This window comes from Asterias rubens, chromosome 4 (genome assembly GCF_902459465.1).
Source record: "Asterias rubens chromosome 4, eAstRub1.3, whole genome shotgun sequence".
Taxonomy (NCBI): Eukaryota; Metazoa; Echinodermata; class Asteroidea; order Forcipulatida; family Asteriidae; genus Asterias; species Asterias rubens.
Window position 1 is genome coordinate 881,358 of NC_047065.1, and position 17,919 is coordinate 899,276.

At 40.3% G+C, this 17,919-nt stretch overlaps 2 protein-coding genes across 3 annotated transcripts; one reads left to right on the forward strand and one right to left on the reverse strand.

Moving 5' to 3' along the window:
* Positions 1–529: 529 nt before the first annotated feature.
* Positions 530–8,616, reverse strand: LOC117289470 (mucin-17-like). Its single transcript, XM_033770608.1, has 3 exons — positions 8,599–8,616; positions 7,054–7,189; positions 530–6,156 (listed from the first exon to the last, which is right to left on the reverse strand). Exons 1-3 carry the CDS (start codon positions 8,614–8,616, stop codon positions 1,136–1,138), a joined length of 5,175 nt encoding a protein of 1,724 aa, XP_033626499.1. The 3' UTR covers positions 530–1,135.
* A 731-nt stretch (positions 8,617–9,347) lies between these two features.
* LOC117289029 (heat shock factor protein-like) lies at positions 9,348–16,321 on the forward strand. 2 transcript variants are annotated; one of them, XM_033769937.1, is made up of 11 exons: positions 9,348–9,546; positions 10,462–10,570; positions 11,077–11,201; positions 11,754–11,872; positions 12,063–12,191; positions 12,625–12,721; positions 13,123–13,622; positions 14,250–14,367; positions 14,775–14,813; positions 15,150–15,216; positions 16,047–16,321. In XM_033769937.1, the coding sequence occupies exons 1-11, from the start codon at positions 9,424–9,426 to the stop codon at positions 16,169–16,171; spliced, it is 1,551 nt and encodes a 516-aa protein (XP_033625828.1). In that variant the 5' UTR covers positions 9,348–9,423; the 3' UTR covers positions 16,172–16,321. The 2 variants fall into 2 exon arrangements, with proteins under 2 accessions (XP_033625828.1, XP_033625829.1); XM_033769938.1 differs by lacking the exon at positions 14,775–14,813.
* Positions 16,322–17,919: the final 1,598 nt, after the last annotated feature.

Consider the following 17,919-nt stretch of genomic DNA (forward strand, 5'->3'; position numbering starts at 1 on the left):
AGAGGGAGCCGTTTCTCACAATGTTTTATACTATCAACCTCTCCCCATAACTCGTTACCAAGTAAGGTTTTATGCCGACAATTATTTTGAGTAATTACCAATAGAGTCCACTGCCTTTAACACATGAGGCGTAGGGGAAACACAAATAACATTGTTTATCCTGCTGCAAATTTAAAATATAAAAGACAAACAGATCAAAAATTTACCTTAGAATTAAAAAAAGGAAGATTCAAGCCCACAATTTTGTTCTTAAATGTAACAAGGCTTGCCATAATCTCAATGGGCTCACCTTACTTTGAATACAACAATGTAAAAATAAAATTAAAATAAAATTGGAAGTAAAAAAACCCACACAGCATTTATAACTGAATGTCCTACCTAGGGTTAGACTGGAAGTGCTGCTTTCAATGATGGATGGATTTGCCACGTGAAATATGAACACAAGAGTAAATGGGAGACTTTGGAACGCTAGGTGGCAGCAGACTTACCAGGTAAATGTCCATTGTTAACGTATTTCTGAGCATGCGCACATTACCGAGAACAATAGATTTTACCTGGTAAGTCTGCTGCCACCAAGCGTCCCGAAAGTCCCCTATTGTATGAAAGTTATGCTGGACTTTTCGCCTGTGAAGACATAAGATACTTTGGTTGCTCTGTAACACTTGCGAACTATCATTTGAGCATTACTTCATCAGAATAGCACAAGACGACTAAAACTCATTTTGGGGGAAAGGCTGCATCTTGCAATCTTGAAAAAAAAAAGACTTCTCGGGACACTAGGTGGCAGCAGACATAAAAGGTTAAGCCATTGTGCTGAAAAAATGTCTTTGTGTTCTAAACATTGTCAACAATAGAAATTTACCTGGTAAGTCTGCATCCACCATGGTTCCAAAGAGTCACATTGGTTCTGTGCAAGAAGGCTATATTTTAAATGGGTTGTTTTATGTGCTCACTGAAAAATTAAAAGGAAGATTCAATCTTGCTGAGGCTGTAATACAAATGTGTGTTTCTAATGTGCTTTTTTGCAGAGGCAAGTTTGCCTCTTAATGCCCATTAAAGTCATGGAAAACTGAGATAGTACAGTGGTTTTATAATGCAGCAATTCTTGTTGTACTGAAGCAAAGAATTGTTCACTTCAGGTTACAGCCGATGACCTAAATGGGTCTTCATCTTTATCCATGTGCTCTTCTTTAAAATGTTGATTCAACTGGCAACGAGACTGACCCATGTGACTGCATAACTGGCATTTCATTGGCTGTTCATCTCGTCGCTGATGCCTGTACATCTTCTTTGGCTCGGCCGTGTGGTAGTCACAGCCCCAACAACACAACACGGTGCGGCCAGATTCCCGCAGAATCTGGCGGCTACATTCAAGCGTAACATCACCAAATTTGACGATCTGCTCGCTGATGAGTTGGGAGGGGATTGTGACGGGGGTGGGTGTGGTTACTATCGTTGAAGGAGACGAGACAACTAACTCAAGAGGAAGGTACTTGTCACTAGTGTTTCCCACATTGTACACCCGCGTAGGTGTGGTGTTTGAGGGGCTAGTGGTAGCCGCTAATGCTGAGGGACAATCACTTCCACTTGATGATATTGTGCTCCCAGGGGTTGCTACTGCTGTTGACGACATAGCTGGACTCACTGCATTAACAAGACTACCAACACTGTTTGGCTGTATGGGATTACAACTGGACACAGCACTCACCAGAACACTGGTATCGAGGGGGCTACAAACATTTGTCATGGTTGATGAGGTAGGTGGACTGGAAAAACTACTGGTTGGTATAATGGGTGTGTGGAGTTGATGTGGAGAGGGGTGTCTTATGCCTTCGTGAAAGAATGGGCCAGGGTGCCTTTCTGGGATGTTCTGATGACCACGGTGACCAAATGGTCTCTGGAGGCTGTTGCAAAGGCTCGTCTGTATAGAGGGTTGGTTTCGACTCATTGATGGTGACATGAATCCTGGTGGGAATATATGACCAGAGTTGTCATGCATTGGAGGTGAGTGAGCATAGGGTACAGAGCAACAAGTATCCAAACGCTCATCAGAGAAACTTCTCGGAAGGGAAGAGCTAAACATTCCTTCGGTCAGGTTTGAGGTTGGTAGATTCCTCAGCGGCGAAGAGAAACGAGGACTGTATAAAACGCTATCATGCATGTGGACTTGTCCATAAGATCTTGGAGACATGAGACTGATATCTGGGGGGTGAGGACTCGGAGGTGGCATATAGAGAGAGCGGTGGATAGGTCCGAATGGAGTTGATACAAACATGTGGTTGACAGTTCCTTGGGGGTTAGGTCCAGTGGACTGCCCATGGTGCGGCGTTGGGGGAGGTGTGCCATGTAGCTGGTGGGCCACTCCATGCCCCTGCATTGAGTGACCCGGTAGTGCTCCTGGAAGCGGTACGCCATGGAGAGGTGTCATGGATAGATTGGGAACAGGAGTAGAACTTCCATACAGAACTGATGGAGGAGGCATTAGTGGCATTGGCAAATGAGACACTGAATCTGTAGAGAGTCTGCTTCCAGGTACAGCATGCATGTGGTGAGCAGGATGCTGATGGGGCATGGTGTGCCTTGGCTGCCCCATCACAACATGTTGAGCATCTGTGGATGTCAGTGTATGCCGATCAGCTCCAAGTTGAGGGTGCACTTCAATCGAACTGATGCACTCCTGGTTTGAAGTGATGACACCACTGCTGGTATGACTCTGTGAGCTAACTACTGAAGCTGGTGTTGAACACCTTCGCAACTGAATGCGTGGGGCTCTTGTTCTTTTCTGCAGTGCTTCATTCATGGCATTTCTAGCATTTGCTGAAATATTGCTGTGAAGTGGCACAGATTGTACAACAACATCAGGGTTCTGAAAATGCTCTCCTGAAGTTGCTGTTGGAATAATTGGACCAGGCTGTTCAAGTTCAGAATTTCTAACACCTGCTAAATCAGAACTGAGAGTTGCCATTCTCCTTTGCCTCAAGAGGTTAAACTGTGAGACATGACTACTTATCAAATTTTCTGTCTCTCTTTGGTTACGGATGCCCTCTGGAGGCATACACCAACTTCCCGATTCTGCGGGTCTACCCAGTGATGTATGCATGCCTGGGGCAGCTCTCAAGTGAAGCACATCTCCAATATGATGTGAATGAGCAGTGCTATCATTCACTGCACTGGCAGAATGGGAACTGCAAACTGTCCCTCCGGAGTAACCAGCTGTTGTGGACAGAGTTGATGTGGCTGTAGTTGGGAGGCTATTTGAAACTGTGGATGAAGTGCTTACATTCAGTGGAGACATTAACCAAGGGTTTCTCTCAAGAGCTCTTGATCTGAGTATTGCTGTTGCCAGAATGCCTGCATGATGGGGTACAACTGTTGCCGGTGGTGTGAATAAACTTGGTTCAGCATTTCTCAACGGCAAGGAGTTGGGTTCATTTGGTCTGAGAACAGATGCATCAACATTTTGCCTAAGTAGAGCAGGTTCTGGAATAGTCTGTCTAGGAATCACTGAAGGCATTTCGCTGTTTGGCTGATTGAGAACCAGGCTTCCTATCTGACCATTGGTGTGAGTGGGAGGGTTTCTTTCATGTTCCTCCAGGAGCTGTAGCTGTCTGCGTGCTGGATTCATCACTCTGTCTTCTCTTAACGTCTCTCCTATTTCGGACGGAAAGGGCAGTTCTCTCGATCTATCCATTTCAGAGAAGAAAGCTCCCTGCTGTGTCAGTGGGGTTGGTAAGGTAGGTACATTCAAGTTGGTAGGACTATTGACAAGGGTTGGAAAGTCTTCGTTTCCGCTGTGTACCGATGTCATTGTATTGTGAGAATATGTCACTGCTGTGCAAGTCCCAACACTTCGTCTATTGAGAACGGCTGCTCCTTGAGAAGCGTTGACTATGATACCTGGGGGTCTTATAGTATCTTGAGGCTGAATGGAGGATCTTGGAAGAACACTGTCATGGGGTCGCAGGACAGAGGAGCTTCTATCGGGAAGAGTGAGGGAATTCCTCACTATAACATTGTCACTGGAATTGAAAACTGGTCTTGTGATAATACTAGATGTGATAGTGTTTGGCAACGGCACAAAGTTCGAAGTGGTGATGACACAATTCAAAGATTGCAGAGGACGCTGGGGTTGCATAGGTTTCATGACAGATGACGGGGACAACACTGGAGTACTGTCTCCAAGAGACTTGTCCATTGCTTGTTCAAATCCCAAAGGTGAAGGCACAGAGGCATTACTTGTATTTCTCAGCTGGGGCGGATGCTGATTTGTAGGAACGTGAAATGCTACGGGAGGTGTGGTCGTTGCAGTTGGTACACCTCTCGAACCTGTTGCAAAGTTAGGAAGGCTTGTAGCCCTTGGTGCCACATGGTCTGTCCTACTCCAACAATCGCTTAAAGCTCTACCCATGTGTTGAATGTTAGTGCTTGTGGTCACACAAGTTGACACCAAAGTTTGTCGACTCTGATTCGTTGGCCCACTGTTAACAGGTGCGGTCAAAGGGGAAGCTGCAGTGTCTGGCTTACATGCGGGTCTCCTAGACAATTCTGGTGTTCCGGCACCTTTTCTGTTCAAATCACTTACTAGAGGCACAAGATTAACACTGTCATTATTAGTTACATAACCTGGATGTCTAGTGTGTGTAATCCTGGAATTTCCTATTAATTCTGATCCAAGGTCACTCTGACCCGCCAAAGCACCGTCACGATTTACCGACGACCCATATTGCACATTCTGTCCTTTAGCAGACACTCCATCCCCGCTTTGCTTTGGTGTGTATCTACTAACCAATGGACCATGGGCAACTTGAGTTTGATACAAAGGGCCCCTCTCCGTACTTTGATTGGATCTAGAATCCACTATCACAGTTCTGCCACCACTTTGCTCGCTTGAAGTACTGTGTACAATCACTGGAGGTGCACTGGATGAAATTGGTTGAGTCTTTTTTCCCTTATTGCGACTTCTTGAGCTACTAGTTCTATGTGGTTTGGTTTTCTTTGGTTGATGGGTTTCTTTTTGTTTATCAAGAGAAGCAGTCGCTCTGGGACTTTTCAGCATAGCTCTCAATGTCTCATCCAAAGACATATTGTTTGTGTCCAGGGCACTGGTGTTGTCATTGGGGGTCGAAACAGAGTCTTGCGTGTCACTTCCAATAGATTCAGGAGTTAATACGTTAGAAACAGCTGTGTTGGGTGAGTAGACTGGGGGCATGGTGGCTATTGTAGTCGCAGCCGTTGATATCTGCGGGGATGTGATACCAGGAGCCACCACAGTTGGTTGTACGACCTCAGCATGTTGCCCACAATCAAAGATTTGCACTTGGCCATTGGCGATCCCAACACTAGGCACAGTTATCTGCAGTACTCCAGAACTGGTCAACACAGCTGGGAGATTCAGCCGCACACCTCCATTCAATGAAACAGGAGGAGTGACAGAGGGCTGCAACTTCTGGTTCAAAACAGGATTATTAAGCATGGCTCCATCGTACGAGCCTCCATTCATTAAAAGACTGTACTTGTATCTACTAGCTTTAGGCTTCGCTTTAGTTTTACTGTTAGGACTGGTTATTTTCGGTCCTTTACTTTGTTCACTTCTTGTTGCCGCTTTGGAAGCTCGCCTTTCACTACTTGCCTTACTCGCAGCAACCTCGGTAGATGTTTGACAATGAGACGGTGTGCTGATATTGTTAGTGCCGTTTGGCAATAGCTGAACTACTGTCTTATAATGACCAGCAACATCAGTCAGTGATACCCTAGCTGGAGGGGTCATTACATTCAGGTACTTGCCTTGTGGAAACAAAGTATGGGTCATCGAATACGGAGAAGTGTTCATTGGAATCTTGTCGCCCTCCCCGGGTGGAGCGCGGGCCAACATTGGCATACTTGGGATCAACTGGACTTTGGGGCTCATAAACATGACAGGTCCATTCTTGCAGCCCCCTTTAGTCAAATGGTCTGTATAAGTGACATCCTTGATGGGGACAGTGGCTGTGACGACCGACTGATGGTGGTCCGTGGGTTTGGGAGCAATTGGCTTGAACTTCTTTCTGCAGAGAGTCTCCAGTTTAGGATCAGTGGTACTGTCATCATGTCCTTCTGCTGACTCCAACCTTCGCTTGGCTTTAGGTTGGCTGCATGTGGAAGGGGTTAACTGACGATCTGTTTTCAAACACATACAAAAATAACCACAATTACAATTCTAGTTCTTTGAAGATAATTTAAAAAAAATTGTCCAAAACAATAGAATTGGTATGTTTGCCATTTAGAGCCTATGACGATAAAAACCCAGCTTTATTTGTCATTCAGTCTCTGTTAAACTGTTTGAACAGTATATCACATATAGTTGCACACAGTTTACCCAAACATTGATTAATACAAATGTGTACAAGGGATTTTCTGGCAAGCAACATCCGCGTGTTGTTCATACAGTAATGTTTACAACATGTACTTAGATCTAAACAATACCAAGTACTTTATTGAAAAATAATCAAAACTAAAAATTATTTGTGATCTTAATTTCATACATTAGACAGGGATAAGAACTGTATGAAACCCAAGTAGGATTTGAAACTTTGCATCATGGTGGAAGTATGTAGAAATGCATGGTAGAAATAATTCTGCTTTCTCCAGAAGACGATCAGAGCATACTGAGCAAAACAGTGAGTTGAAACTGACGGTTCTTTCAGAAACACCCCAACTAGAACCACCCTAACTCATTTTAGAGACAGTCATTACATGGCATTACCGCAAACCTTTCCATATTGTACGAAACCTGTAAGCATCACTTCTTACTTCTGCAACAAAGATCTGAAGACGATCAGAGCATACTAATCAAAACATTTGAGTTATCAGCCACTGGTTCATTTCAGAACCAACACAACTCAAAAGAGATTTTCACATGGTGTTACCGCAAACCACTCTTAATTATACTTCCACCATGCATAGTTTCAAATCCTACTCAACAATGATCTGTTTGAATTCCTTCCACACACAATTTGACAGTTACAGGATAACTGATACCCATGTGATGGTGGGTCGCTATAATTTATTCTTCACCTTTTGATCGTTTATCCTTGGCAGTGTGGTTGGTAGTTGTCTTAGTTTTCTCATGAGGTTCTTTAGTTGTCATCTGACGAGGAGGTGAATGGCTTCTGCCACCAATGACTCTTCCTGGTGGCTGGCCAGGTGATTCCTAAAATCAGAAATTCAAATACAAGATAGTTACATTTCAAATTGACAGTTATTGCAGGGTCTTTTTATAATAATAATAATCATAATAATACCACCATTTATAGCGCCTTTTCCTAAGGTTGCAAAGTGTTCAGAGAATGACAGGAAAAAACAACAATGGGAATGCAAACAAAAACCAAGAGGAAAACCACAACTAGGCAAAGCCTACAGTATTAATCAAGAATGTCTCACGAAAAGCAGGTCTCTCTTTGACTAAACGGTAAACCGCCTCCATGTCAGATTTCCTCAAAGGAATTATTCATCATGTTCTTGCAAACTAGTTGATGTCATTTTCAAGCCTCAGGTGGTGCATTTTTTTATTTGTGTGGGCAGGCACTGCAAACAGCAGTAAAAAATTATAAACATCTTAAAAGATTGTGCCCTACATGTATTGATTGTGTTGTTGTTTATATTTGGATTGTTACCGAAAGACTTTCCGCATCCTGCCACCACTTTCTTTAACACTAATTTTTACACAAAAAAAGGAACCTCATTGGAGGTCGAGTAAATGGATTCGAGTAAATTAGATTAACTTTAAAATAATATGATGATAGTAATACTAATACTATTTTTAATTTTTATTTCATAACGAATGAAAAAGAGGTGGCAGGAATGAGGATACAGAAACTTTTCTATCCAATCACACTCTTCTTACCCTTCATAATTATATAATAGAGTATAGACATAGTCATACTCGGAAAAGTTTCCGTATGGCGCCACCACTTTTTCATTCGAAATAAAATAATATAGTATCTAATTTACCTGATTGATATATCCCTTTTTGTAAAAATGAGTGAAAAAGTGGTGGCGCCATACGGAAAGTTATCCTAGCAAAATATCAAGAGAGGGCGCTGTTGATCCCACATAAAGGAATAGGCTTGCATGCCTTAGTTGAAGAAACTGCATAGAAACCGCCCCATATTCCTTCCCACGATTCACAAAGCATTGCGGTTCTGAATCGCGATAAACCTTATGTGGTGAAAAGCAGCAGTCACAGAACGTAACGCTGCACTGCCCATGCACAGGATGACACACTAAGAGTGCCTGCTGACACCACTGGAGGTAGAACCTCCATGATGACACCGACAGTGACACTGACAGGTGCAGCGAATGCATGAATGCATCACCACTGCAGTTGCTGTCTCTGTCGTCGGTCAGTGTGATACAAAGTAGTAAGTTGGGTCCCGCAAACTCAACTTGGGACACAATTAAAACCCAATTATCTATTTGTTTATACATTATTTTTGCCTAGCTAGTGAATGTACTGATACCTAAGACAATACAATTTTCAACAGAAATAACTTTCAGGTAAGCATTAAACGCAGAACACTTTAACAAAACAAAACATTACTTTACGAAAGTAAAACTTACAGAAACATTGGCAGCCATCTTGACATATTGAACCTTCGGTCAACAGAGGGCGTTTTTCTAAATAAATAATCTCATCTGACAGCAACTGAAGAATAACTGAACAAAGTTTACCTCAATATTTAAAGCAATACCCTTCCTTAGTTATGCTCGCTCATCCCATTAAACCAAACATTAAAGAGCGAGTATAAGTATACTTGGCTTTCATTCTTTCTTGCGAGCCTGAAAACATGTAATTTTGAGGTGGAAACTTACACAACATAAACTTGTGTGAAATTGTTTTTTGAGGGCGTCATCTATTTCCTTTTTTTCATTTAATATCCATCCTTTTTGTCTCACCATAGAGTTAGAAATAAGATAATAAACCTGTGGAGTAAAAACAGTAAACTTTAAAAAAAAATATAAAATTGTAATTGAGTTTTTGATATATACCACGATATTGTTATTAAAAAAACTTTTTACAAAACACAACACTTGATGATTGAAATGGCCGGAACAAACCATTCACAAAGAAGGGGTTTCTATTAATCTTGAGCGACCAGTTGTTAACAAAACCATCCAAAAGGTAATTGTAAAAAAACAACTGAAAAAAAAAACCCGCTTAATTTGTTTGGATTTTTTTAAACAATTATGTTATTACAATATTCAACTGTTGTCGAACCGGCATAAAAATAAGATGGCATAATTTAATTAACCCCTATTTCCCGCACCAATTCTAATGACCCATCAACCCATGTCGTCATTTCCAAGATGGCGCTGAATCAGCGAGGCCTATGTCGATGATTTTGTTCGTGTTCTTCATGTTCTTAGATACAAAATAACGGAATCATGGCTGTTCAGGACGTGAAAGGATCTATTGTACTTCCAGGCTCTAGCGTTCCTGGGTTCTTGTCAAAGTTGTGGCTTCTTGTGGATGATGCAGAGAATGACGAATTAATTGGATGGAGCCAAGTAAGTTTGGGAAAGATCTGCAGACTAGACTCGAATGTTGATCGTCTCAACAAAAAGTCATGTCTAAATTGTCATTATCGAGTATACTTCAACGTTTTGTTCAATTCAATTTCAATTTCGACCGATATTAAATTTGAAATGAGACTATACAGATCACTCAGCGCAGTAGGCTCAGCAGGAAATTGGAAAATTCAACATGAACTTCAGTTCAAAATAAAGAAAAACTCTTGCTTTTAAAAGTTGCTTGTGCCCCAAAAAAGAAATTAATAAAGTATGCCACTAACTGTCTGACCTTGTCAGAGCATGACAAAATTGACATAGCAGGGAGTGTCTGTGTCAAGACCAGCTCCACCAAGAAAATGGCTCATTTATTTATATAGTTTCATTATTATTACCCTCTTGATTCAAACACAAAGGCAAAGTGTCTGTTCCTCTTAACTCACTCTGTTTTTCTGGACTTGGTGAGTTCGGGATATCATGGACATGAGTTGACGTAACATGATTAAGGGAATAAAACTAAAAGGAAATAAATAAATAAAATTAATTCATTTGTAGTCTGCACTTTTCCCATAGGTGACTACAAAGGGGTCTTCATTCAAGGCTCCCTGCATGCTCAATGTGTATTATTTTTCTTAAAAAACACATTTTTTTTATGAATATGACCTGTTGTTTATTACACTCGAGTGAAAAATAATAAATAAACAAACTAAATGTAAAAATACAGTACTAATTACATTGTTCTTTTTGTAGTTGACCATAACCATGGAGGTAGATACCTCCATGCCATAACATACACAGAAAACCCATCTCAAAATAAGATACATTTATAAACAATTATGTATAAAACCTGAAATTAAAATAAAATATGAACGATCATTAATTATGGAAAAAACTTTACTTGTGTTCTTATTGCAGAATGGAAGCAGCTTCATCGTTCAGGACCAGACCCGGTTTGCCAAGGAAATCTTGCCCAATTATTTCAAGCACAACAACATGGCAAGCTTCATCCGTCAACTCAACATGTGTAAGTTCTCCATAGTTAAGGGAACAATAAGACTGTCGTCCTTTTTTGTAAAGGGAGTCCTAAATAAATTATTAACATCAACTGGCAATGAATAGTTCCCCATCGTTGTATTGATTGCATGTTATTAGTGATTGATTTGTACACGTAAATTGGTTATTAGTGATTGATTTGTAAATTATAAACTAGTTTACCATAAATTAATTTCAAAAAGTTTGAAGCCTTTTTTAACATATCGCTGAATATCAAGAGTGGGTATGTACATGCAGGAAGAATAATCCGTAACTAAAACACAAAATCTGAGAAATGTGACACAGTAAGGTTTCTCTTATTGAAAATGCTGGGCGATAAAAACTTTCTTTTTGTAATAACCACATTAATTCAAAGTGAAATGATTCTCAAAATGCTTAAAACTATCCACAGCTGCTGTACCTCTAACCGAGTGAGTTCATAATACCATAATAAAGCTACACCTTCCCTTTAAACAGTGTTCTGGCTTGATTTTTCAGATGGCTTTCGGAAGAAGGCAAACCTGGAACATGGTACTCTCAAAGCGGAGAAAGATGACATTGAGTTTCAGCACCCAAACTTCAAGAGAGGGAAAGTGGGACAGCTTGAACTCATCAAAAGGAAGGTATGTTGAGAAACAAGTGTCACTGAAAGCATTGTTGACATTGTTGATCCTGCTTTTTGGAAAAGTCAACACAAAAGGGGTGTTTGGTTTATTTTTGTTGTTGTTGTTTTATAATGATAACTCAGTGACGCTCCTGGCGCTGTAACATACAGTTATTTCCTGCAAGGTATGTGGGATAACGTTTGAATTATGATACCTAATCCTTAGCACCATGTAATGGTTTACAAGGTGCTATGGCGCAATGTGCTGCCAATAAAACCAGCAACACCTGGGCAAACCCCCTTTTTATTTACATGTGTAAACAATACACGCTTTCGTGCCTTCCGAAAGGATGAAGTATCATAGTTAGGTTGGTGTCTTGCTCAAGGACACAGGTGTCAGGACTCCACACCCAAACTCTTCTGAACAGAAACACCAGAGTTTGAATCCGGCGCTCTTAACCAGTAGGACATGACACGCCACGCCATGTTTTGTGTTCAAAGGAGAGTTAGACTCCTTCTGTTTTTGTACTCGACAGTGAGGCTCTAGTCTTACAAAATAAACCTCTTTCAGGTGTCCGCTCGGGAGGAGTCGAAGCTTAGAATTGACAACGTACATCTTCTCCTGAACGATGTCCAAGACATGAAAGGCAAACAAGACAACCTCTCGGGCACTTTGGAGGGTATTCAGAGGTAAGCATACATGTCTGTCAAATCTCCAAAATATGCCAAATAGTTTTTTTTTTTTTTTTCAATTTGAAAAAAGGGTAATAGATAACCCTAAAGATATTTTTGTGCCTCTCAGCCTCACTTTATTTTGTATGTATGAGGCAAAGAAAAACGCCTTAGTTTAAAAATCACTTTTACGTGTTCCTTTTGGTAGAGAGAATCAGGTATTATGGAGGGAAGTGGTTCATCTCAGACAGCGGCATGAGAAGCAGCAAAAGATTGTGAATCGTCTGATCCAGTTTCTGATCACAATGGTCAAACCAGTCGGCCTTAAGAGAAAACAGTGAGTACATCCAATCAGATTATAAATTAACAAAATAACAGGGATGCTGTTGATACCCCCTCATCTCTTTTTTTATATACTGTAGCTAACGCAAAATATAACCAAAAAGTGTTCGTATCTGTGAGCATCTTGACCTTGCCACTTGACCTGTGAAAAATAACTTGTCACCTTTGACCTTGTTCAGCCCCAAAACAATCCAAACTTTCCCTTCTCTAAGACAAGGGGCAGCTGATGCCATAGCCTCCATTTGGTTCCAAGCCTGCAGCATTAATTACTATCCAGTTCCATTTTTTTTTCACTTAGCACTTTATTTAAAAACCACAAAACCATTATTGAATCCAATGAACAAGGCAAAAGCAAAAAAAAAATTAATGTAATAATTTGTCAGTATTTTTCATAATTTTGTAATTGTATTATGTTTATTTTGAATCAGGCAACTGATGCTTGAGCCAGCCCCAGAAGAAAGTAAATCCAAGTACTCAAGATATGCACCTTATAGTGAGGCTCACCAGCTCGTTAGCCAACAACCTGTAAGTTGAAAACAACAGAATTCAAGAGAATCATCAGTTTTGGATTGATTGTGCATAGGATTTTGGAAAATATTTCTGCTCACAAATTGCTATGGAAAAATATTGAATAAAGGACTTACTTAGGATTGTGTGTTTCAGACAAATAAACGTAGATGATTTTCCATGAGTTTTGTTGCAAATTGCATGGAGAACTTTCCAAAACAAAGTCTTCCGACAGGACAAGTGGGTGTAACTGGACATTTTTCAGCGCTCTTGTGCAACCTTTTTTTCAGTAGAATTGAATCTTTGCATGGTAGAAATACGACTGTTTTACAATCTGGTTTTCAGCATATCTCGTACCTTGCCCTTATTAAAGTCTTTGTAACCATAACACCGTTAACAATCTTGACTCTATGTTGCAGCTACAGAGTACGTATGACACTGATCTTGACAACCTGCCGGGCTTAAGTGATTCAGAACCCATCTTGGCAGATGTAACCGAACTTCCCGTTGAGGCCTTCCGAGCATGTCCGAGCAACGATGGTGATAATAACAGTGCAGTGCCAGCCGAGCTCGATGCATCCACAGGACAACTTGACCCCTCTCTATTTGACCTTGAAATATCCGCTGACTCAACAGATGACGTCAACTCACCCATTGTCACATCACCAGGTAGCATGGTACCATCCACCCTTCCTTTGTCCGCCGATCTGGAGCTATCACCTGGCTCTTACAGCAGCAGCTCCACCATGGCTCCATTTGGGGTCGGAGGAGCAGATCATCAGATTGTAAGCACTAAAGGGAATAGCTTCGGACTTGATGCAGGACCAATTCCATCCATGGGGGATTTGTCATCTAGGACAAATTCTTATCCAAACTCAAAAAGTCTGGTGAAGAGAATGCCTTCACATGATGAGCAGCGGTGAGTCAGCACAAAAAGCCATAGCACTTTAAGTCTTTAATTCTGTTATTGTGGAGTGTTGGTGGACGAGCTGTTCACTACACCAGGCCAAGGTTGTCAGAGTTTGGTTTGTTGTTCCAGTTATGACACATTTGTCTTTAAGCAAGACACTTGCTCCCCTTGGTGTTTCTGGCATAGTTTAGCTGCAGATTTAATAATATATATATTATGAAGGAACGCCTAACATCACAAGGCCCCAAATGGCCACTTCAAGATGAGGGCTACACTATAAATGATTTGGGCTATCGAATGGGTTTCACCTGCTAGAAGTCTGGCTGATAGAACAGGATGCATTACCATCCCTACTTTTTAAGAAGCATTTATGGTAAGTGCCTTGCTCAAGGGCACAAGTGTCATGAATGGGTATCGAATCCACACTCTGCTGCTGACAGTACCAGAGCTTGTGTCATGACACACCATGATTGCACACAGCATATTCTATACCTGTAACCAGTTAACTTTATAATTGTGTCTCACACTTTAAGATAGCTCTGACATAAAATTTGAGCACTTTGAGATTTGAAATAAAATGTTGTATATAAATAGTGCATTTAATATTTTTTTAATAATGACTTTTTTTATTTCTAGGCATGAAATTGGAGAGCATGTCACAACTGTTCAGGACAATTTAGACATGATCCAAAATTTGCTGACATCTATCGGACCTTCTGATGGCTACAGCCTTGACATGGATTCACTGCTGGGGGTAAATAAAAGAAAGAAAACACCTCTTTGGGTTGTTTCTAAGAACAAAAATATTTGTTAACCCCCCCCCCCCCCCTTAATCTTTAGGAAAGTAACAACAAAGAAAAGTTAAAGACATTTTACGAGTTTCCATTCTGAGTACTGTTTGAAGCAATAAGGTCTGATGCTGGAAAGAGACATTACTCATTAACAATTTAAAAGGGGTGTGACACTAGGGTTATGTTCATTCTTAGGTATGTGGAAGCTTTATAGTTCCAGAGCGCAACTCGTGGAAGAGCTTATATATTTCCAATTCTGAGGACTTTGTTGGGTTAAAGGAATAATTAGATACTGCTGTGAAAATCTTGAGTCTAATGAAAAGAAGACAATGAAGTGTTCACTGTTCGTTCTTTTCCTCTCTCTTTGCAGATTTTCAGCTCAGATAATAGTGGGAGTACCACTGAGCCGGTACGTTAATGTAGCTTTAGCGTATCAATGTTAGTCATAGGTGCATTGATTACATTATGTCTGATTTGATGGTTAGTAGGCTCTAAATGTCCTAAAGACTTAAAAAAGGCAAAAAGACTTAAAAAGGCAAAAGTGAGTTGTTACACTAACTTTCGTTGTAGGCCATTAACCCTAATCAGCCCTAATCCAGTTGGTATTTTACCTCGGGAACTTAAAAATCCATTTTAATGTTTGCTAGTCTTGTTACATTTAAATCATGTTTTGCTTTCACTTTTTAAAGTAAAGAAGACTACCAGCCGAGATTTTAAATCCCAAAATCTGTTTTTATTTCACCAGGACCTGTTTCCACCTCCGAATGATAATATGTCTACGCTGCTTTTTAACCCGGATTCAAACACCACAGGTGAGAATGAGAGTTTGTCTGTTCTTTAAAGATATTTTGCAGAGACCCTGTAATTCCTTTATAAATGCTTCCAGGTTTTGGTTGGATTGGATCAGTTTTCCTTGGTGAATAAAACCAACGTTAAGTTTCTTTCTAATAATTGGTCTACTTTGGGGTTGAAAAAATACAAATTCACAAGGCAGGATTTGAACCAAGGACCTCTAGATTAACGTACCGGAACTCTACTAACTGAGCTATCTATATATAGCCCTGTGTTGATGGTTGACAGGTTTTCTGCTTGAACAAGCTAGGGGCCAAGGCCATGCTCATGCACCACCCCTAAGAAACACACTACCATGTAATCATGCTATTTTTAACACAAATAATAAGCACATATTAAGATAATATTGAAAAGATAACTTTTTTGTGACTAGCCAGCAAGACCAGTTAGTTTTACATTTCACTGGGCCATCAGCCTTTTCACTAGTCATACTGTTTAGTTAATTTGTTGCTTTCTCTTGTATAAATTGGTTTATTTGTTTGTAAAGCGCATTGAGAGTACTTGCAGAACTGAATTGGGCTATATAAGTATTTATTCTTCTTATTGTTATTATTATAATATGGATGCTTTTAACATTGAACTATCCACACTGACCACTTTGAGAGAATTTTTGGCTGGTCCTCAGATGTTTTAAGTGCCACTTGGCCAGCAGACCACTTAAGGGAAAGTGCTGGCATAATATCAAGGGTGTTACACAATTGGTTAAAAGCTTTAAAATAACCCTTAGGAATCCCAGACGACTGAAGAGACCTATGTTTGAATTCATTCATACTGAATTTTCCCCCCGCAGGCACAGAATTGGTTCAGTACGTCTCCCCTGGCGATGACGATGATGATTCATTACTGCAGTCACTTAATGAAGACTCAGATGCCTTGGAGAAACTATCAGCCGTTTATGATCACACAGTAGATTAATATTCTGTTTAATAGGCATGGCTCGATCCACAACAATCCACAAGACAGCATGGGTCATTTTTACAAAGATACTGGGCCTTGAATTTCATCTTTGATAGTACAAGTCCATTTCTTAAAGTCTATGGGAAACTAATGAAGGGGCACCAAGGCCAAGACTAGGTTTTTTCTTAAAGTCTATGGGAAACTAATGAAGGGGCACCAAGGCCAAGGGCAACAGAGGCAATGACCCCAGTGGTCTCTTATGAAATTCCAGGCCTGAGTCCTAGAACTCTTTAGGAGTTATTAAAAACATAAGGCTAGTCCCAAGTTAGGCGCGTCCTAACTCGAGATAAGACTAGTCTTAACTCTTACACCCCAACAGCCGATGTCACGAAACTTTACGCAACTGCATAAGTCTACTTTCGCAACATTTATGGCACAAGGATGACCATAAATGTTGCGCAAGTGGACGTACACAGTTGCGACAAGTTTCGTGAAATCGGCTGCAGGATTGTTGCTCAGAATCTTTACTGGACTGGGATTTGATTAACAATACCACAATCGAAATGAGAAGAGAATAAGTGAAAAATCTAAACTGCTTCATTTGAACAAGACGCTATGGCGAGATTTATCTCTTCTATGTTATGAGTGATACTCAGCAGGATTGAAGATGATGTGAGACTCAAACTCAACATTTGAACCTCATTCTTTTGAGACAAAGATGTGGAATTGGAAATTTGAGCCCTGCGTGGGTAGTGCGTGATGTCAACTTTTTACACTTGATGCTTATTTGCAAGATGATATATTATTTGGGAAAGTTCCCTACATATTTTTTAGACATTTTATTTTTACTTTAAAAAGAATGTTGAACTGGTCACAGGTGCTATTTCTTAAAGGGTACCCTTTGAAGAGAATTGAAATTGTAAATGTTTGTAATTTGATGAAAAAGCAATGAACGTAGTCACCAAAGTGTATATCAGGGTCGGAAGAGGACCTTGTAGGAATATGGGTTTTACACAGAGGTAAAACACTGGCGTCGGTAGGACCATGGAGCTATAAATAGCTCGGTATGACCATGGAGCATAGCTCCGTAGGACCATGGAGCTATAATAAATAGCTCTATGGCTGGACTGTTGGTTTGCACTAAGGGGAAACAGTTGCATGTGTGCAACCATCAAGACATGGTACCTGAGTAATTTGATTTGATTTGAATGTATTCTGATAAAAACACGAATGTGGCAAAAATATGTACACAGTAGCAGGGGGTTATACAAAAAAATAAAAAAATGTTGAAAACAGGAAAGAAACTTTGCACAAAATTATCAAGAAATAGGAGTTTATATACATATAGAAAGTGTTGTTACTTTGTGAAAGAAACCCTGAATAAAGGGGAAAAGGAGGCCTTGTGTGTCAAGTTAAAATTCTGTATGGAAAGGGAAGCACGCAAAAGAGGCAATTAAAAAGGTTAATTTAGAAAATGTCAACCAAAAAGTTATTGGTATGATTAGACCTTGCACTCTACAAGAGAAGCTGTTTATCTTAGAAGGTTATTATTACACAAAAACAGGAACATGTTCTTCAAGTGGTGCAATGTTGTGGACTTGCAGTTGAAGGACACTCATAAGACTACAGGGTGTAGATCATTTGTTGGCTGCCTTATTTGCTTAGAAGCTTTAGTTTTTGTTGTTGAGACTGAAATTGTTGGCTAATATTTCTATTGAAAAACACAAAATTAAAAGTCAGGATCCATTTAAAAGAAATTGTTTTAC